A 22,479-nucleotide genomic window follows, 5' to 3' on the forward strand; every position below is an offset into this window, starting at 1 on the left:
TCATGAACTATTTTCTGTGTGGTGTGCTGTGTGCAGCAGTTAGTGGGAAAATATGGTTCCTGATCTCCCATAACATTTTGGGATTTTTTGGGGCAAAGACTTTTGTTCACAAGAGCCACTTGGAGGGAAATTGAGAAACTTACTATTAAATAGTCATTCATACAAGTTTACATAAGTATGTGTATTATAGGGGATAAATATAAGAATAGATTGGTGCATACTAGAGTTAATGAACAGGGTAACAAATGAAATAGGGTGAAAACAGCACAGAGATGGCAATGAGCACATCTAAGGGGCTGGAGTGATCTGATTAGAAGCGACAGATATTCAGCTGCCTTAGAAAGGCTTAAGGAGAGAGTTTAAGATAGGACAATAGAAAATAGAGAATCAGTGGAGGATTTTAGCAGACAAATGACTTCATGAAATTGGAATTTTAGGATGATTAATCTGAAAATGGAAAGTAGGATGAGTTGGAGAATGGAAGGCAAGGAATTAACATTAAGAGAAATGTATTGTAATCCAAGCACAGGATAATGAAGTATTATTGCACCAGAGTGGGTGACTATGAATCTGATGACCTACAAGAAACAATGGGGAGGTGGGTTTCAATGGATGACTCTAAGATGATAGCTTAGAAGCTGGTTCTAGTGGTGGAAGACGCTGTATTATTCATTTCACCAATGGAGGTATAAAATGTCAAAGCCATCATTTTATGTATGAATCAGAGCTCCACCACCTTAATGAGTTGAAGGAGGTTTTGGAATATCACTTTGTGTCTTTAAAAAGAATCATTATACTTTGCAGTAGTTTTTAAATGTTGACTCATTATTTGTGATTATGTACTTGTAAAATGTATGAACATTTGGTTTATAAATGCAGTACTTCCAGACAACAGCTGTTAATATTTTGGTATTTTCTTCTAGTCTCTTTTTGCGGGGGGTGTGTGTGTGTGTCTGACTACCAGGGTCATATAGTTTTGCATTCTGTTTCTTTCTACTTAAAACTGTATTATGAGCATTTTTTATGTCATTAAATATTTTAAAAAACATAATCATAAAACATATAATAAGATAAATATAAAAGAGATAGATAAGATGTTTATAAAATGCGATAAAAACATATACTATCTCTGTATACAGATATGTGAGAATTTATTTAACAATGCTCTATTTTCAACTTTTAGATTATTGCTATCTTGCCACCTTTTTCTATAATCATTATCCTTGCACATGAATCTTTAATCACATTTTAATTATTTATTTAGGTTGGTTTCTAGATGTGTATCATTTTATGACTTTTAGTAAATATTTTCAGGTTGATTTCTAGAGAAGCTTCACCAATTTACATTATATCTAATTACATATGTGAATCTATTTTACATGCCTTTGCTGGCAGGAAAAAATATTAAGGACAAAGTAAAAAAAAATTTGTACAATATGATGGGGAAAAAACCTCACATTTATGCTTCAGTTTTCTTCCTTTGTGAGACTGAATGGTTTGTCATGCTTATTATATATTGATGTTTCTAAACTACTTTTAATTGGATTATTTGTGATGTTCCTATTAATAAACATTCTTTTTATGTCTTAAGAATATTAAAGTTTGTCTTATTTTTGCAAATATAACCTCATATGACATTTGTATTGGGACTTTTGTTGCTGATGATTTTATTGTTTCAAATATTTATGTAGGAACTTCTTCCATTGTTTTTATTCTTTCTTATAATTTTTAAATTTTTTTCACTATCTTTTCTCTTTTTCATATTAGTTTTTAAAGTTTTAATTTTTAATTATTTATGGATGCAGAATATGTGTACATATTTATGGGGTACATATCAAATTTGATAGAGTCATATGGGGAATGATCAATTAGGGTAATTGGGATATCCATCCCCTTAAGCATTTATCACCTCTTTGTGTTAGTAACATTCCAATTCCGTTCTTTTAGTTATTTTGAAATATAAAATAAATTATTGTAAACAATAGTTACCCAATTGTGCTACTGAACACTAGATCTTGTTCCTTTTACCTTACTGTATTTTTGTACCCATTTTCCATTCCCTCTATTTCCCCTTTCCACTATCCTTCCCAAGCAGATGGCAACCATCATTATACTTTCTATTTCCATTAATTCAATTGCTTTTAGTTCCACATGTGAGTAAGAACATGTAATATTTGTCTTTCTGTGCCTGGATTATTTAACTTAACATAATGTGCTCTAGTTCTATCCATGTTATTACAAGTGACAGAATTTCATTATTTTTTATGTCTGAATAGTATTCTATAGTATGTAGGTATCACATTTTCTTTATTCATTCATTTGTTGATTGATTCCATATCTTGGCTATTGTGAATAGTGCTGCAATCAGCATGGGAGTACAGATATCTCTTCAGTATACTTATTTCCTTTCTTTTGGATATATACCCAGTAGTGAGATTACTGGATAATATGGTAGTTCTGTCTAGTTTTTGTTGGAACCTCCATATTGTTTTCTGTGGTGGCTGTACTAATTTACATTTCATAACCATGTAGGAGGGTTCCCCTTTCTCCACATCCTCATCAACATTTGCTATTTCCTATCTTTTGGATAAAAGTCATTTTAACTGGGGTAAGATTGAATCTTATTGCAGTTTTAATTTGTATTTCTTTGAGGATTAGTGATGTTAAATATTTTTTCATATTCCTGTTGGGCATTTGTATGTCTTTTTTTGAGAAATAGCTATTCAGATCTTTTGCCCATTTTTAAATCCGATTGTTTTTCCTGTTGAGTTGTTTGATCTTCTTATATATTCTGTTTATTAATCCCTTGTCAGATGGATAGTCTGCAAATATTTTCTCCCATTCTGTGGTTCATCTCTTTTCTTTGTTGATTATTTCCTTTGCTGTGCAGAAGCTTTTTAGTTTGATGTGATCCTATTTGTTCATTTTTGCTTTGGTTGCCGGTGCATCTGAGGTCTTATTCAAGAAATCTTTGCCCAGATCAGTGTCCTGGAGTGCTTTACCAATGTTTTATTCTAGTAGTTTCATAATTTTAGGACTTAGATGTTAGTCTTTAATTGATTTTGATTTGATTTTTATATGTCAAGAAATAGCAATCTAGTTTCATTTTTCTGCTTGTGGATATTCAGTTTTCCCAGAAAAGGCCATTTATCGAAGAGACTATCCATTCCTCAGTGTATGTCCTGGGCAACTTCATTGCAAATGAATTGAACTGCAAATGGGTGGATTTATTTCTGGGTTCTCTAGTCTGTTTCATTGGTCTATATGTCCGTTTTTGTGCCAGTATCGTGCTGTTTTGATTACTGTAGCTTTGTAGTATAATTTGAAGTCAGGTAATGTGATGCCTCTAGCTTTGTTCTTTTTGCTCAGGATTACTCTAAGGGTATTCAGAGTCTTTTGTGGTTCCATATAAATTTTAGGAATTTTTCTATTTCTGTAAAGAATGTCACTGGTGTTTTGATAGGGATTGCATTGGATCTATAGATTGCTTTGGGTAGTATATTCTTGAAATTCATTCTTACCAATATCAGTTAAATAGAGATTGATATTTGATATTTTAATTTTTGTATTATTCTTCTAAATATATGTAACTCAGTGTCCTGGAGTGCTTTACCGAATGTTTTATTCTAGTAGTTTCATAATTTTAGGACTTAGATGTCCTAAAATTAATCTTTTTGAATACATTGCATTTGTAATAACACAATCCCCCATAGACTTTTTTTGGCATTATTTTGTTATGCTTATTATATCATATACTATATGATTACTATAGGGCACAGGAGATTTTTTTTTAATCTGTTGTGTTTCATTCATCCATCTGACAATCTGGCAATTCTTATGTCAGTACCATACTGCATTTTAATAACTGTAGCTTTATTATATGCTTACTAAATTAGAGAGCATGTCTCCAATTACTGCTTCTGTAGTACATATAGGCATTTCTACCTGCACATTTTCTTAGATGTGTTTTAAAATCATTTTTTCAATTCTTTTTTCCCCATGCCTTTCTCCAAATTTATATACTTCCTTTTATTATTTATTTATCGTAACATGAAACCTACCATTCTGGAAATAATGAATTATATTTTCAGAGATTTAACGTAAAGTAAATTGCAATATATTACACATAATATAGTTTTTCTTGTCACTAGGTAAGTACTTCAGCAAGTTCAGAGTAAACAAAATAATTTTTTTCAGGCTGACTTGGAATGTTAAAAGTGCTTTAAACCTATAAATGTTGTTATTAAAGTATGTATTCCTAAATGAGTCTAAAAGATTGCCAAAGTCGAATTGTTAAATTGATTAAAATGTTATACTATTAATGCTAAAGTAGAATATTTGTTTTATATATAACATAGCAAGATTTGAAAATTTACAAGGAGTCTACATGAAGTTCTTTTGATAGCGGGGGAGAATCCCTAATGTAATAATTGAATATATGCAATATGATTTTATTAAGGTAATTAAATAGCAAATGATTTCCTATTTTTGAGACTGAAATATGGACACTGCCTTTCGCAAAATATTAGACCATAAATGCTGGGCAAAAAATTAGAAATATTGACTTTATTTCACATTTGCAGATAATTCTGGCCCTTCGTATAGTTAAATGTCATATTTTGTTAAGAAGATATAGAAAGATGGAGATCATGTCTTTTGATAAAAGCAACCAAAATTTATGTTGTATCTGTGTTGTAATTGGCCTTGAGAGTTAATGATGTCAATGTAAATGACGCTAATTTCTTTAGATTAGTTAGCACACACCCTAGTAGTAGTCCAATATAAAGAGTTCATGATTCTAAATATTAATACTATTTATCTAACAAAAGCAGCTTTGTGTTTCATTTTGTCAAGTTTCTTTTTGTTAACCATACATCTTAGATGTATAATATGTAAATTTAGTATACCATTAGAGCTCATCCAAAGACAATCAATGGGATTGATTGTTCGTCATGAAAATAAGCCAAAGTCTTCATCCTCAAGCATGCAAAATTAACAGGCTGTGAATTTAGGGGAAAATGAAGGGACTTTGGGCTTTATTGGGGAGCAAGAAAGCGAGGAATATAGAAGAATTCAGAGTTTACTACTAGAAATTATATTCCCCTTTATCTTACTAACTTTTAGGGAGAGTAATAGATTTTAGTTATTATGCCATAAATTAGATTATATTGTGTTGCTATACATTGAACATAAATCTGGTTCAGTTTTTCAGTGTTCATTTAAATGCTTAATGACAAGAAGTCAGAACAATGGGTTTATTCTCTTAAAAATTATTCAAGGAAAGAAGGAAGGGAAAAAAGAGAGAAAGAGGTGATGAGGGAGGAGAGAAGGAAGAAAGAAGAAAGGAAAATTTGAAATGAGGCAGTCTTCACAAATGAAGGAAGTAATATATCTAAATTAAACTGATCTGCCTATATTTCATTTAGGGTCAGAATTCCATTTAAACCCACTAATAAAGGAAAAAGTATCTGTATTTTTCCACAGTCATCTGATTTATTTGTTGAAACGAGGGCATGAATCTCCACATAGTGTTCACTTATAATGCTTAGGTTGGCCCACGTCACGGCCAAATCAGTCCAAGCATTAGCTTTGCAGGCACCCATCCACAATGGCTGGTGAAGGAAAGTGCACAGCATTTAATGTAGTACTTCCAGTTTTATCTCTTGTACTGAAGTTTCTGTTACAAATTACCCCACACATGGTGACTTACAACAACAGAAATATATTCTCACAGTTCTAGAGGGCGTAAGTTGAAATTAAGGCTGCCATCTCTCTAAAGCCTCCACAGTAGACTCCTTCCTTGCCTTTTCCAACTTTTGGTGGTTCCAGGCATTGCTTGCCTTGTGGTTGCATCTCTCCAATCTCTGCCCCCATTTTTGTATGGCCTTTTCTTCTGTGTGTATGTCTTCGCTTGTATCTCACATAAGAATAATTGTCATTGAATTTAGGGCCCACTTACATAATCCAAGACAATCTAATCTCAAAATCCTTAATTAAATTACATTTGCAAAGAGTCTTTCCCCAAATGAGGTGGTATTCACAGGGCCAAGGGATTAGGAAATGGGTATTTTATACGGAGCCACCATTCAACCCACTACACTCATATTGGTCACTCAAATTGAGAATCAGATGTTTTGTGATGATATTACGTTAAGTTGACATTAATTTCCCTTTACATATTTTGTGAGTTTATGGTAACATCCCTGCGAATAACTACCCAGAATTACAAAGTGCTATGTAAACTCTATACAACATTAGATATAGAAAGTTATTTTCGTACCTATTGCATTATAAAGCTCTTGGAGCCTAATACTAGCATGTCTTTTACTAAAAGTAACAGAGACTATAACTGTAAAATAATTAATTCTAACTTGTAGTTTCTATCAGTTGTATTTTATGTTATTTGCTTCAATAATTTTTTAAGATTCTGGAGGTTTACTTACATGCTTATATGCCATCCTTCTCCCTAATCTTCTCCCTAATCTTAAAAATAGGTTTTATATAATGAGAAACATTGTAGAATAGAAAGCATATATTCTTGGCTTGCATACAGACAAAAGAAATCTGGCTTCCTCCAATGACAAGTCAATTTATTATTTTATGTACATATGTGTGTGTGTTTGTATTTTTATAAATAAATGTGTTGTTTCATATATTTAAAGTATGTATTTATATATTTTTTACATGTAAATGAATGAAGTGGCATATATATGCTATCATACGATGTTTTGAAGATGTTTCTGTTATTTAGAAATAACATTTATTTATGATATTCATTTCTATGTTATTTATTTGTTTTTCCTCTCCTTCAAGTCTTCTTAATCGTGTTTTAGTACTCAAAAATGAGCTCATCCAGCCTGGCCAAAATGGTGAAATCCTGTCTCTACTAAAAATACAAAATTTAGCCAGGTGTGGTGGCACACACCTGTAGTTGCAGCTACTCAGGAGGCTGAGACAGGAGAAATGATTGAACCTGCAAGGTTGCGATGAGCCAAGATCAGGCCACAGCACTCCAGCCTAGGCAGCAAAGTGAGGCTGTCAAACAAAACAAAACAAAACAAAACACCAAAATGAGCACAGACATCTTACAAAGTATCTCTTCAAAAGATACTGTCAAATTTTTATCCCACAGAAAGTCATTTTAGTTAGTACTATGTAAGTTTATCTTGTTATTCTATGGAAGTGTGAAGTGTCTGAAGTGTCAAACAATAACCAAAATGGATAGTTATCACAGAACACAATTCTGGCATATTGCTGTGATTTGTGGAGCAGCACTTTTTTTGTTCACTGAAATCTTTTAAAGTACTTTCTAAAACCTAATGTACTTTACTCATAGTCTGTGTCATTGTTTCTCAGCCTTTACAGAGAAAAACGAGACATCAGAGAGGAAATGGTTTATCCATGCTATCATCACTGTATTTGCAATCATCGTTTTTAATCTTTTCCACATCAGGATCACATAAGGAAAGGGAAAGTTTCCATCTCTTCCTGATTCTAGCATGAAGTGAACTATCTAAAAATAGCCTCACTCTTACGTCATGTATTTCCCTTTTCATTTACCCCACCATCCACACATCATTGGTCATACCCTTGAGTCATGTTTGTAAACACTAGAAAGCTCTTTCTTTTCTTTGCCCTCACGCAATTGCTCCACAATGTGAACTTTTGGTTTATTTTGATGTTGAATAATCATGAATGAATAATTGTGAACAGTGCTGGACAAGAAATAACAAGCTGATTAATTCAGCTGAATAGAGGGGAAAAAAAAGAGATTGCTGATAAAAGCTTTCTCAAGTTCCAAACAAGAAATTATTTGCATACATATGGGATTTTCAGCGAAATGTAATTGTATTTAGCATAATAGCTTATGAAGCAAATGCTTTCATATACATTAAATCCTTTGTTCTCCTAGATTTGTATTCATAAGTGGTATTGAGAGAGTTGATCAACATAAAATTCATGACATTCCAGAAGCCAAAAGAGCAGTGCAAGTTCAATGAAAAGTGTATTTTTCTCTGAATGTAAGGCCATATGTTAAAGTACTTGTTTTCTTCTAATGTAAACTACTTAGGTCTTTATACATTTTATCATTTAATCCTCAGCAATCCTATGAGAAAGATGATAGTATTAGCTTTATTTTACAGAGGTAGAAAAATGAGTTGCTGAGAAATAAGGAACAGATGAAATAGAGATGAGATGGGATGGGAGTCTGCTATGTCAGGGATAGTGAATAATCTAGTCTATGTTTTTTTGTTCCTTATTATCTCTGTGTTGCCTGTAGGGGAGCATCACTGTACACTGCAGCCACCAAAAATAATTTGTTTCTTGTTGATCTGTGGTGTCTAATTAGTTTGTCTCAGGTCATCCAGCTAGCAAGTTTTAGGGTGTCTGTCTTGGAGCTGGGCCTTTCACACTGCACAACCCAGGCCCACAATCGTGCAGCCCCTTCCTGCCTTTATCATACTTTACTATAATATCTATTTATCTTTCCTGTTGATTTATAAACTCAAATCTTCAAGGACAGCCTATCTCTTATGCTTAGAACATAGCTCACTGATAATTGTTGGATGAATTAACAAATACTCTGAGGAAATTGTCCAGGCGTACTGCAAAGTCTCACCTTGTATTTTTTCCTGGCATTTATCACAGTTTTAAACACAAAGTGTTATTTGATTGCTATCTTTTGCCCAACAGGCTATAAATCCCATAACAACAAAAACTGTGAATGTTTTACTCACTGTTATGTCCCCACTTCTAACATGGAACCTAGCTGGCCACTATTGACTGTTGTGGAATGGATCAATGTGATGACAAGAGTAGTTAAAAAGAACTTAAGATTCTAGTGACAGTATCCCCGAAACTTCCCCCTCTAGGAATTTTCCTCTCTAATGTTCCTATCTCTCTTCCCTTTCTTTTTCCTCTTTTGGTTTCCTCATTTTTTTCCTTCCATCTCTTTTCTTCTCTTTACTGGCAATTATTTATTAAACATTTGCATAACACTTAATATGTGGTAAGCACTGTTTTAAGCACTGTAAAGTATTAATTTATTTAATTCTAATAGCAATCCTATGAGATAGGTATTATTTATATCATCCACATTTTATATCTGAGATGGAGACACTGAGTTTAGAAACACGCCCAAGGCCATGGAGCTTGTATTTGGACTCAGGCATCTGATCCCAGAATCTGTGCTTTTCCCACTATGATATTCTGCTTCTTATTTATTCCACTCTCCCTGAAGATGCACATAAATGGAAATGAGGTCTCTTCACTACATCTCTCCATATTGATTTATGTTCTTCAGTTTAAACTTAATTTTAGGGGTGCTTACCCCAGTGAGTTAGCCTGCTTTGGTACAGAGACAAACCAACCTCAAATCTCAGTGGCTGACCACGAACATGTATTTCTTGGCCACTTACACGCCAGCAATTGTCAATCACCTGTGGAGGCTCTGTTCTATTTGTCTTCTCATGCTGGTGGGAATGTATAATCAGCTTACCAGGAAGGGAGCTAATACGTGGAAACCATCATACAATTTGCCACGGCCATTAAAGAAGCTCTTGGTACATCTGTACAGTCCTCTGTTGGCCATTACATGTAATAGCAATGCTCTGAGGCCAAAGGTTCAACTTATTTTCACAAAAAGAAGACAAAAAGCTGAGTCAGAGTAACTCAAATATTTTTATATACATAAAATGAACGAAGTTTTGATTGGTACTTTTTAACACTTTGGTGGAGATGATACAGGTGAAAATCCAGTAACAGAGATTCTTCCTTTTGCATCATCAGATTCCTTTTTTACTCCTAAGGGTTGAAAAAACATTCACATGGCTATAAATTCTCTGAACCCATAATTTTTTTTTTTTTCTCTAGCAGCTTCTTCAACATAATTGTGCTCAGTTCAGTTTATCAATAATTTTTCAAATGCCTGCTGTGGAGCTAGCCTTGTGCCAAGAATTAACATAACAATAGTGAGTTTGTTTCCAATTTCTTTGAGATGTAATGAGCTTCTTGAGAACAGGGTCGTGATTCATCCTAGCAAGGAGTACATTGCTGGCACACAGTAGACACCTAGTGAACACTGAATAATGGTCAGACCAACTGAATCAATGAAAACTGAAAACTTCCAAATGCATCTTTCCCTCTTTCCCATAGGAACTTCTACTTGCAGAAAAGTGGGCTAAAATGAACAAGCTCCCCTTTCCAAAGATCGATCCTTATGTGTTTGATCGGGAAGGGCTGAAGGAGTGCTACGTCTTTAAACCCAAGAATCCTGATATGGAGCAAGATTGCCCAACCATCATCCACTTTGTTCTGGCCAACATCAACTTCAGAAAGTACAAGGCTCCAGGTATGTAGGGAGTAAGCTGTATTCCATAAAATAGAAATTAAGTAGGGGAGTGAAACTGACATTAAGCTGTTTCACTCTGGCGCTGCTGTACCAGCTATTACACTACTGAATGTCTCCCTTACCTTGATAAATAGATGCTATTCTGAGACCTCAAGTACTTCTCCTCTTACCCCTAGATCCCCTGACTTGCTCACAGTCCAGAAACTGAAAAGTCAGCAACTGGTTTAGCAAAAATCTTTGGGACTTTACTTCAATACTTCGAATTGTGTTTGTTCTGATTGATTTTTAATCAAACATTTTGACTATCACCCTTGTAAGAAAGCTTTTATTTCAGAAAAATCGTGCAAATTTCTGGGAATTTTAGTTGACCACAAGATTAACGTAATCTAGCAGTACACAATGGCTAGCAATTTCAGTTTGCCATGTTGTATTTCATAGAAAACAAGAATCAAGTTTGACACGTAGTCTTTGCTGTTTTGTTTTGTTTTTTTTTTAACCACAACCAGAGGAGTCTCTCGACTCTTGTGTATCCTGGAAAATGTTGATTAACCAAAGGAGATCTAAAGATTTACATGCAAAATGCTTACGGCTCCAAAAACCGTATTTTGGGACCAGAAAATATGTTTTCCATTTTATGAATGGAAAGACACAAAAAATAGGGAGGATGAGTAATGGGAATATGCTGAGAAAAATGGTGTTTTTCTAGATTTCTCAGGAAGACAAAGAAAGGACCAATAGAAGTGAAGATTATTGTGAAGCATATAGTTCAGCATAGGAGAAGGTGGAAAACTGACATTTTTAGCTATCAGTCAGTAGAGCACTTGAAACCCAGTGAATTTTCTATCACTGTGAACTCTCAAGGAGAGGCTCACTGAGCAGTTGGCATGTGTAGGGGATTTCCATGGCATAAAGACAGCCACATCATGTTTTAGTTTGGGTTCTCCCAGAAAGTAATTCTGAGAAAAAGACTCAAGTGCAAATAGTTTATTTGGATGAGCTAAGGAACACTCTAGTTTATTAGTAAGGAAATGGGGAAGTGGTAAAGGGAAGGAAGGCCGACAACAAAGTTGCGTTAGCAAGCCAGCTACCACAATGGGAACTTGATCCCCTGGGAAAGACTACGAAATGGAATAGACCTGTGTCCCACAGTCGTGCTTCCCACACACACCAAAAGGCAGGGGAATGGAGTATTTAGATACTAACTCTCTAGAGTCTTTGGTTGACCACCGCCTGGGGAACAGTGTTATTTATCAGAATTTCCAGCCTGCTGCAAGTGGGCCAAGCAGGCTTCTACAGTTGCAGGGCAGGATAGAAAGCCCTCAAGCACAGAGATGTCAGATACTGGCAGTTGGATGTCATCTAGTCAGAACACAGAGAAATGATAAAGTCAGAGATGCTACGGAGTACCTGGCTCTGTGGGGGCTCTCACTGCTGTCTTTATGTGTGTATGTTTTATTCCTTGGATTTTAAAGATATTTTGTAGTTTTCAAAATAGCACCCTTTGTGACTCTTCTGGTATTTAGGTGTTCCAAGGGAAACTGAGGAAGAGAAAGAAATCGCTGACTTTGATATTTTTGATGACCCGGAATCACCATTTTCAACCTTCAATTTTCAATATCCAAATCAAGCATTCAAAAGACTACATGATCTTATGCACTTCAATACTCTGAACAACATTGATGTAAGTATCTCCTGTGGCCATCGACTATGTCAAATGACTTCCATACCATATAAATACACTAATACCTCTTTTTAATTAAAAATAAAAAAATAAGTGTTATGAATGACACCACCCAAAATATGCCACTTTACTTTTCGTGAATTATTTTGCTAATCTTCAGAAGAACCCTACAAAACTGACAAATAAGGAAAAATAAGGAAACTCATTTTATGCTATTATTTTATTGAATGGTGAATACTCAGTTTCTTTCCCAAAGTATCTAATATATTTATTATATGATAAATTATAATTAAGGAAGAAAAGTGATGAAAAGGAAATATGAGCATGAAAATGAATGGAGCCAGAAGTGTAGTTAATCTGCAAAAATATAACATGAATTTTAATAAATACACTTATGATTTTACATGTTTTCTTTTTGTGAATTTGGGCAGTATCACAAAAGGTAACAGCCTTTCCTTTTTTTATTTTTTGAGACGGAGTCTCGCTCTGTCGCCCAGGCTGGAGTGCAGTGGCGCGATCTCAGCTCACTGCAAGCTCTGCCTCCCAGGTTCACACCATTCTCCTGCCTCAGCCTCCCGAGTAGCTGGGACTACAGGCACCTGCCACCACGCCCGGCTAATTTTTTTTTTTTTTTTTGTATTTTTAATAGAGACAGGGTTTCACCGCGTTAGTCTCCATCTCCTGACCTCGTGATCTGCCCTCCTTGGCCTCCCAAAGTGCTGGGATTACAGGCGTGAGCCACCGCGCCCTGCCAGCCTTTCCTATTTTTAGCCTTTGAGATGTCAAGTACTCTTTGCTTTAGAAAAAAGTCATTGTCATCGGTATCAATCCTTCCTATCATTAGTGTATCTTCTGCTAAGATTCTGTGTCTAGGTGAAATTCTTTCATTTTTAACTTACCATTTAGGAACACTATTCTGTAACTGAAATCATTGACTTGTGGTTCCAAATCATAGTGTCTGACAAATGATTATCAGTTGTGAAAGCTTAAGTTCATTGGCCTGATTGGATTTTGTACATTAGAAAAACAGAAAAAAAGAAATTAAATGGAGAAGGAAAGGCATCATGCCTGATTTGCCAGTCTTTTTGGTGGCTGTGTAAGTGGCATAAAGGAACTCAGAATATGTGAATGAGTGTTCTGTTTATATGGGCTCTAATTAGATTTTGTGAGCTAATAGAACTCCACACATCTAGTTTGCTTCCTTGTTTCGTTTGGCCTGAGACTAGTAATGATCAATTGTGTGCAGTCAATACAGTTGCACCATAGTATATTTGTCAATCAATATCTTTAATTTTTGTAAATGTGTAAAATTTCCCCCAATAAGCTTTGATTCTTACAACTATAAAATTCTTTTCAGCCTTCATTTACAAATAGATGATGATTCATCTAAAAATGCTTATCAAAATGTATAGCATATGTCATTTTCTCCATAGGTTTGTTTCCTTTTTAGAAAAAATACTTCAAGCAGTGGACATCTGAAATCCACGTGATACATTATCTCTATGGTGATGGCAAAAATTGAAAGGTTAAGAGAAAAATGATTAATCTATGATTTGTAGGGAATGAACAGAAATTCTCAAAATAGAGTTAGTTGCATTTTATAAAACCTCATGCTAATAAAAGAAAGGTAAGAGTTAATATCACAGTCACCCTATTTTTCCAGTTTGACCCAATAAACTCAAAACTAGACATTCCTTGGGATGAAATTTATTAAATTTGATAAGTCTTTCTCAAATGGAAAAAACAGATTGTAGGAATATACAAATGTCGTGTTGGACTTTGGAATAGATATACATATACATATGTGTATCTTAACCAAGTACATTTGTCTTGCTGTTCTAATTTATATAAAGTCTGCTAAACAATTTGCAATAAGGAATGATATAGTTTTATTTATATATTTTACAAACATTCTTCAAAGTAGTTCGTTTGATACATAGATGTAAAAGTCAGCACCTGAACAAAAATAGACTGAATCCCAGAACAACTGTCCTGACTTACACACCTCATCAAATGTTGATTCTTCACAAGCCGTTAATTTAGCAGTTTTAAACATCCGTTTTCACATTTTATTGTGACAAAATATACAAAACATAAAATTTACCATTTTAACCATTTTTAAGTGTACAGTTTAGTGGCATTAAGTGCATTGCATTATTGTGCAACCATCCCCACCATCTGTCTCCAGAACGTTTTACATCCTCCCAATCTAAAACTTTGCACCCACTAACCAGTAAGTCCCCATTTCCCCTGCATTTTTAGTAACAATACTGTCAGATTTTTGTAAGAAGATTGATAAATTCATTAAAAAAATATGAAAGTGAAAAGGACCAAAGTAGGCTAACTCATCTTGAAGAAGGAAAGCAAAGTTAGAAGACTTGCTTTACCAAATAGAAAGACAGAAAGGTAACATAATTAAGAAAACATGACATTGTCCAAGGACAGACAGTAGCACTAAATAAAATCATCCTTAAATAAATTGTGACTATCTATAAGAAAAAAAGTGATCAGATGATTATTCACAAAGGAAAAAACTAAATTGACCTCTTTCACATTATCAACGAAGCCAATTCCAGATAGCCTGTAGATCTGAGTAGAAAAGTAAACCAAGTTTCTAGAATACAACATAGGGGAGTATCTTTATGGCTTTGACCCAGGGAAATATTTTTTACACTTGACGCTAAAAGCATTAGCCATAAAGGGCAATCTTTTCTATATCTCCAAGTCCTTCAGTTCTGAGAATTAAGTAGTTTGTAATTGCTTCTACTACTGTTTCTGGCACAGCATGTGTAGACAATGTCATGGGCATTATATCATCTTTAAATGTCATAAATGTGACTTTGAATAAGCTGCTTACACTTTTTGAGCCTCCCCTTCCTCTTCTCTGAAACAGGTGTGGTAGGATCTATAATAATTGTAGTAGTGAATGCTTAATTGGGTGATGCATGATTACAGAAGCTGCTTAATAAATGGGAACCTTATCTATACATGTCCTTATCTTGTACCCTTGAAGGTCCATGGGGATTACACCCAAAGACCTTTGCAAATGCCCCAGATTAACAACATAGACAAGTTTGTACAGGTAATGCCAGCTTAGGCAGTAAGTAAATATTTTCTGAATGAACAAATGAAGGTAGGCTTTTTCCAGAATTATATGAACATTGAGACTCATGTTCAAGTAATTCCTCTTTGTGTGTGTGTGTGTGTGTGTGCGCGCGCGTTTCATAAACAGATAAAATTTTCAGTTTTCACTGACATTTTATCTCTGCCTTAGTGTGACTCCCTTCTTCTCCATTTTAAGAAAACACATTTTTATCAGAATCACAACTTTGTAAATGATGGTACTTAAAGAGCAACAAAACTCTGCTGACTTAGCTAACCCTCTCATTCCCACACCATTTGAATAGAGTAGGAGACCGATTCACACTTCAGCAACAGAGCATATGTTTACTGCCATAGACCATCAGAGTTCTTTGTAAAGAGTGGATGGACATTGCGAATATAAACTCTTACAATGCAAAGTCACTTCTTTGCCAATTTCATAGACAAGTTTTCAACTTTGCAACTGTGACCACTGTGGCTTAGGGCAACATTTCCTCTTCAATTCACTCTGACCTCAATTTTTCCTCCGAAGAGGCCATGCTGTGTCAGCCAGCTGCACCCTCCTATTGCTTCATTTTATCAAGAGATCCTAGCTGGCCTGCTTCGCCAAAGCTAAATTTTAGTTTATCTTTAGAGGACTTCTGCTCTGTTTCTGCTCACGTCATGACAGCAGCCTGGGTTTCTCATAGCATCAGGTTTCTGCTCTTACTCAATCCTCCCAAATTCCTTTTCACTGAACATTGTCTCGATACTTGTACAATTACAGTAGTATTTCATTTTTTTTTCCTTCAAAAACTTAATGTATAGTGACTTACACTGGTAGACATGTGATGGTGGCGGGGCGGGGACGGGATGCAGAGACATTGGAGTCTGACCAAATTGGGTATTCAAATCCTTGCTCTGCTGCCTCTTGGCTGGGTGACATTGGGCGTATTGGTTAACCTTTCTAAATTTTGCTTTCCTATTTTGTAAAGGGAAATGATGGTATATATCATGTAGGGTCGGGGTGGGGGTTAAGTAAAATAATATAACTTAAGGGCTTGGCATGAAATAGTAAACTGCAGCAGCTAATATAATTATTATTGTTCATAGTTTTTGGCTTTTAATTAAAACCAGTGACTTGCTTTATTTACTTTGTATTCTCTAGACATACTGATCACAATGCCTGACACCTAAAGTAAATATACAGTACAATTTTCATGATGGGTGTTTAATATGTCATTGACTTACTGTGGGTAGCACGTGTCAGGATACAAGGTGCTGTTGGTTGGAGGGAGGCAGTTTCCAACCGTGGGGAATTTGTATATAGTACATGCCTACCCACGTAGTATGGCTACATACTCTATCTACTGTTAAACCACCACTTTGATCTGGAGGGAATATGTCCTCTGAGATTTCTTTTCTAGGACCTGTTAATTTGCTGTCACAGGAAAATATATGGTTTCCCAGTCTCACTTACTCAAATTATTCATTTGATAGGCATAGTCTTAGAACCATTTATGTGTCAGTTTATTCAGCATATGCCAATGATGCAAAATAATGAGCTTTTTTCTTTCTTAAATAATTTTACAAAGTGCTAAACATTAAATGTTAATTAAAATGAGGATACATCCATATCCAGAAATATTGGTACTTATTTCTTAATTTATTGATATTTCTTCATCTTGATAAGGGTGTATAGGTACAAGTCAAGGTTCTTATCTTTTAAATACAATTTATAAGCTTACTATTATGTATTATTGCCTAATATATTAGTCCATAACTCATCTACCTTTAATGCTGCCTATAATCTCTTTCTGTCTCATTTATTTATTAATTCAACACATATTTATTATTTAGCGTGCCAGAAACTGTTTCAGGAACTAGGGGTACAGCATGGAAAGAACAATTAAAAGTTTTGAGTGCTTCATATAAGCCAAATATTTTCCGTCAAATATTTAACACTCAAGACTAGCCTGTGAGGTGGAGTTTTAATTTGTAAGTTAGAAAACTGAGTCATGGATTACTTAGGCAGGTTGCTGGAAATCACGATGATGTGGGGGAGTTGAGATGAGGCTGCGTGTCTTTTCTCTTTCATTCCTTCCTTTTGAACCACCTGTCTCTCAGGCAGCCTTATTTCTTAGTGTTCCCCAAACACAGCCTTCATTCTAGCAGGGCCAGCCAATTCCCAGATGTCTCTGACGCATGCCACAGCCTCCCATCCTCAGCCTTTTCATGTGATTATTCTTCTACAGAGAATGCCTGGTCTTCTGCTCCACTTAAAATCCCTGCCTCTCCTTTAACTCAACTGGTCTCATTGTCCCTCTGAACTGAGTGCTGGCCTGTGTCAGTCAACCTCTAGTGAGCGCCTGCTGTGTATTTATTAATTTTGCAAATATTTATTATGTACCTTCCATGTTCTAAGTGCTGGTATTAAAAAAAAAAAAAATGACAAGCCTGATGAACTTTCTGCCTTCCTGACATTTCAGTTCTTATTGAAAAGGCAGGCATTATCCAGCAAGTTCACAGTAATGTACACCTAAATATATTCTCGTGTTCTCCTATATTTGTAAGTTTTACTTCTCTAACAAAATACACTGTAACTTTCTCTCTTGGGTTTATTTTTTATTTTCTATTGTGATGACTCAACATTTGTTTGTAGATTGCTTATAATCTCACCTCTACAAATTTGTTTCTTATGTGGAAGGGAAGATCACATTTTACGTGCTTGTTTTTCTTATTCTCTGCTTTCATTAACAAAGATTTAAGAGATCTGGTTAAACAATAGGAGGCTATGGAATGGCACAAATGAGAGATGACATGGGATAGGTGGTGGGGATGGAGAAGGTTGAGATATGAGGGTTTTTGCTGGGATAACACTGAAGAGAAGGATTTGGAATCTCAATGAATTTCAGGGAAGAATGAAAGAGATACAAACACCATTTAAAATGGCTTCTTGTATAATAATAAAAACAAAGGTTTAAATTTAATACAATGCCTTTTTGGATATGTGTAGTTGTATCATGTAGGATGCCAAAAGGTTTGAATTTAGTAACTGATCTAGTGCTGGGCTTGGTTTTTTTCTATCACAGAACTGGAACTTCCAAGAACGGTGTTTTCCGCAGTAATCTGAAACACCTAGTTAATGGTTTCATGGTGTGAATATGCCACCTAGTGGTTCAACTTGCACATTCTAATTTGGGATTTTCAGAGTTGGAAGTGTTCGTTTTCCTTTATCAGAATGGCTTGCTCACTCGGAACACGAGCTGAGGTCCAATTACGATAAATCCACTAGTCCCTGATGTTGATATTGCTGATTTTTTGATGCTCAAGAATTTATTATGAAGGAATTGATAGCAGCAGTCATTGTCGGTTTAATTTTTTCTATGGTCTTTTTTATTTTAGAGCTTTTTAGGAGTTTAGAAAGCAAATGGTTGGTTTTTATTTTATTTGGACACTTTTATGCAGTGAGGGTTGATGTTTCATGGATTGCTGTGAGGAGAAACCGATTGATAAATTTGCTGATATAGATCTCTAGAAAGGCAGGGGGATTTTTAAAAGAAGATGTAGTAGGACACTTTGAATAGCAGAAACAATTTGCTGACTTACACAATATAATAAGCTCATTCGTGGTTATATACCTGGTGTGTTCATTTCTTATGAACTTTATAGCTTCACTTCTAATTTAGAGTTCCCAATTTTCATCACATATTGTCAGTTTAGAAATAACAAGCATAATAGCTGTTGTAAAATGTTTATGTACCAGGTATTGTGCAAAACACTTTATAGAAATGATCTCCAATTTTATAGAAATTCTCCATTTATAGAAATGATCCCACAAAACCCCAAATTGGTACATTATTTCCATTTTAAAGAAGCAAAAAACAGGCTCAAGTATTTAGACTAATTCCCCTCCATCTCAGACAGCCAAGAGGTATTTGTGCCTCGTGGCCTTTGGTCCAAGTCTCCTTCACAGGTCTGAAGCATCTTTTGTCATCACAGAATCATGTTTCCCTATTCATAAGAAAAGTAGGATCAGCAAATATCAGTTTTCCTTAACAGACTCATTCATATTTGAGCCCATTTCTCCAGAAGATAATTACATATATTACATTTTAAAGTAAGGCATATACAAGAATCACATTCCTGTGATAGCTCCCTTTTTCCAAAGTCTGACTGCTTGTTTAAAGTTACTATTAGAGAATAGAGAGCCTTGCTTGTTGGGTGTCTGTGGCATAAAGTCACAGAAAAATAACTGCATGTTTGCACCATTTAGATCTCACATGTTGAAGTGATGCAAACACGATCTCCTCAGGCAATGAGCCGTGCTTGCCCAGTGAGCTTGCACGTGGTAATGGGAGAATCCCTCTGAGCCAAGGCCAAGTGGGCCACAGCAGTTGTGAGTGGGAGGAGGCCATAGCGTCCTAAACTGCTCGGACTTGCCAAGCATTCCTACCTGTGGCAGGGGGCTGAAAAGCCCATGGACTGTACCTTAATGTTGCTTAACAATCCCTAAGGTAGAGAATAAAGGGAACTGTGGAATAACTCTGTGACTTGCCTCTGTTCCCTGGTGTCCAGAAACATCTACCTCATTGGTCATCGAGATGAAATGAGGACTGTCCTGGGGAATGGAGTCTTCCTAATTTTAACAAGGTTCTGAAGCAGGAGCAGAGACAAGATTTACTATTCAGGCCTTCTTCCAAAGCCCATTTCCATTGCTCTTCAATAACTGCATCTACCAAATTCTGAATGTTCTCTTCTTTCCCCAGATTCTAACTAGGTTTTAACTTCATACCAAAACCAGTGTATCACAATTGAAATAGCAATTCTGAGACGTTGTAGCTTCCTGTGTTTTATTCTGGTTACCATTAACATGGGTATATGTAAAGAATATATATTGGATATATGTATGCTGAATAAAAAGTAGTAATTCATTTTCACCAATGAAATCACAGAGCATGGCATTTCCTAGATAGAGCAGGCTCATGTTTTATAACCGTTGGTTCAGTTGGGGAAGGCAGGCAATTATCCAGCAATGCCTTCTTCCTCCACTAGGAAAAGCTTTTACTTTCCTGGTGGTCTTTCATTTCTACTTGCCCACTAATTATAAAGAACATAAATTGTAGATTTAGTAATTACTTGTTTCTTCCCTGTTATCCAACCCTTTTGGCAAAGAGTAGAACCAACATAACTTTACCATGCTACCATTTTATTCCCAAATTTATCAGCACAAAATCTAGAACATTTCCAGGATCCTTCTTTCCCTGGTAAGGGAAGGAACAGTAGCTGAATATAAGCTTAACAAGACAGCAGTGGTGGGATGTTGAATTTAAATGTGTATGCATGACTCATAGATTTCTATTCATATATGCCAAAAATACCCTAATAAAAAGATTCATTAGATTTTTGTTTTAATAAAAAATGTATAAATGAGTTCATAGCAGCACTAATTATACAACTTCCATCTCTATTTACAGGTGATAAAAGAAGCCATGGTTGAAAGCATCGAATATAGAAGACAGAATCCATCTCGTTGCTCTGTTTCCCTTAGTAATGTTGAGGCAAGAAAATTTTTCAACAAGGAGTTTCTAAGTAAACCCAAAGCATAGTTCATGTACTGGAAAAGGCAGCAGTTTCTGATGCTGAGGCAGTTTGCAATTCCATGACAACTGGATTTAAAAGTACAGTACAGATAGTCGTACTGATCATGAGAGACTGGCTGATACTCAAAGTTGCAGTGACTGAGCTGCATGAGAATAATACTATTATAAGTCAGTTAGGTTGACAAATGATGTTGATTATGTAAGGATATACTTAGCTACATTTTCAGTCAGTATGAACTTCCTGACACAAATGTAGGGATATATACAGTATTTTTAAACATTTCTCACCAACTTTCTTATGTGTGTTCTTTTTTTTTTTTTTTTTTTGAGACGGAGTCTTGCTCTGTCGCCCGGGCTGGAGTGCAGTGGCCAGATCTCAGCTCACTGCAAGCTCCGCCTCCCGGGTTCACGCCATTCTCCTGCCTCAGCCTCCCGTGTAGCTGGGACTACAGGCACCCGCCACCAGGCCCAGCTAGTTTTTTGTATTTTTTAGTAGAGACGGGGTTTCACCGTGTTAGCTAGGATGGTCTCGATCTCCTGACCTCGTGATCCGCCCGTCTCGGCCTCCCAAAGTGCTGGGATTACAGGCTTGAGCCACCGCGCCCGGCCTGTGTGTTCTTTTTAAAAATGGTTTTTTCTTTTAAACTATTTAACAGTTCAATCTCAATAAGACTTCCCATTATGTATGAATGTTATTCACTGACTAGATTTATTCATCCCATGAGACAACACTATTTTTATTTATATATGCATATATATACATACCTGAAATAAATACATAAATATACAAATAAGCATGAGATAACTGAGTTGTTATTTTTTAAATGAGATATTGGACTATTGCTATGAAAGATTCTCATATTCACTCCTTTCAAATGCAAAAGGTGTTCATCCTAAACTCAAGTGTGAAACTTTTAATTTAATTTAATTTAATTAATTTTTCTGTGAGATGGAGTCTCACTCTGTCATCCAGGCTGGAGTGCAGTGGCGTGATCTTGACTCACTGCAACCCCTCCTCCTGGGTTCAAATGATTCTCCTGCTTCAGCTTCCCAAGTAGCTGGGACTACAGGTGTCCGCCACCACACCCAGCCAATTTTTATATTTTTAGTAGAGACGGGGTTTCACCATGTTGGCCAGGCTGGTCTCGAACTCCTGACCCCGTGATCTGCCTGCCTCAGCCTCCGAAAGTGCTGGGATTACAGGCATGAGCCACTGTGCCTGGCCGAAACTTTTAATTTTAAATCATGGATGTTTTTCTGAAAAGATGAATATATAATTATTTTCAGAAAGTGGTATGTGTTTATTCATTAAGTAGAAGAAATATACCACTTCTAATGTAACACTTCACTTGGCTAATATTATCCTGGACTGCTTATCCAACAACCAGTGTAGTTGACCTCAGAGAATAATCCAAAAAAGTGGTAAGGGCTGAATCAAGCTTAATAAGTGGCCTGCCTTTTGCATCTGCAAGACCTGTCTTGGGAACACTGTATGACACAACTGTGGCTGCAGTTGCAGCTGAACTGTTCTGGTTCAGAATGTTCCAAAGCTAAGGTCTTCCTCTTCTTAACTCTCTGCCATTCTTCTTTCCTTGAATTATCTTTCTTTAAGCTCTTTATTCATTTTTCTTTTTATCCTCTCACCTTTCCCATTTCTGCCTATGAGGAAAAACAAAAAACAATAAAGGGAAGCCTTGAACATTCATTCTATTGTTCACTGATTTATGCCTATGGCAAATGAGCGCCTACTGCACGCTGTCAGG

The 22,479-nt window shown here is 35.6% G+C and overlaps 1 protein-coding gene across 2 annotated transcripts in view; it reads left to right on the forward strand.

The window, feature by feature from the left end:
* Positions 1–21,507, forward strand: part of PLA2G4A (phospholipase A2 group IVA) — a 147,960-nt gene extending 126,453 nt beyond the window's left edge. For both annotated transcript variants that reach the window (XM_015121794.3, XM_015121786.3), the window contains 3 exons: positions 10,156–10,351; positions 11,875–12,032; positions 20,591–21,507. In XM_015121794.3, coding sequence (XP_014977280.1) covers positions 10,156–10,351; positions 11,875–12,032; positions 20,591–20,722 — 486 coding nt within the window. In that variant the 3' untranslated portion in view covers positions 20,723–21,507. The remainder of the gene's footprint in view (positions 1–10,155; positions 10,352–11,874; positions 12,033–20,590) is intronic.
* Positions 21,508–22,479: the final 972 nt, after the last annotated feature.

This window comes from Macaca mulatta, chromosome 1 (assembly GCF_049350105.2).
Source record: "Macaca mulatta isolate MMU2019108-1 chromosome 1, T2T-MMU8v2.0, whole genome shotgun sequence".
Taxonomy (NCBI): Eukaryota; Metazoa; Chordata; class Mammalia; order Primates; family Cercopithecidae; genus Macaca; species Macaca mulatta.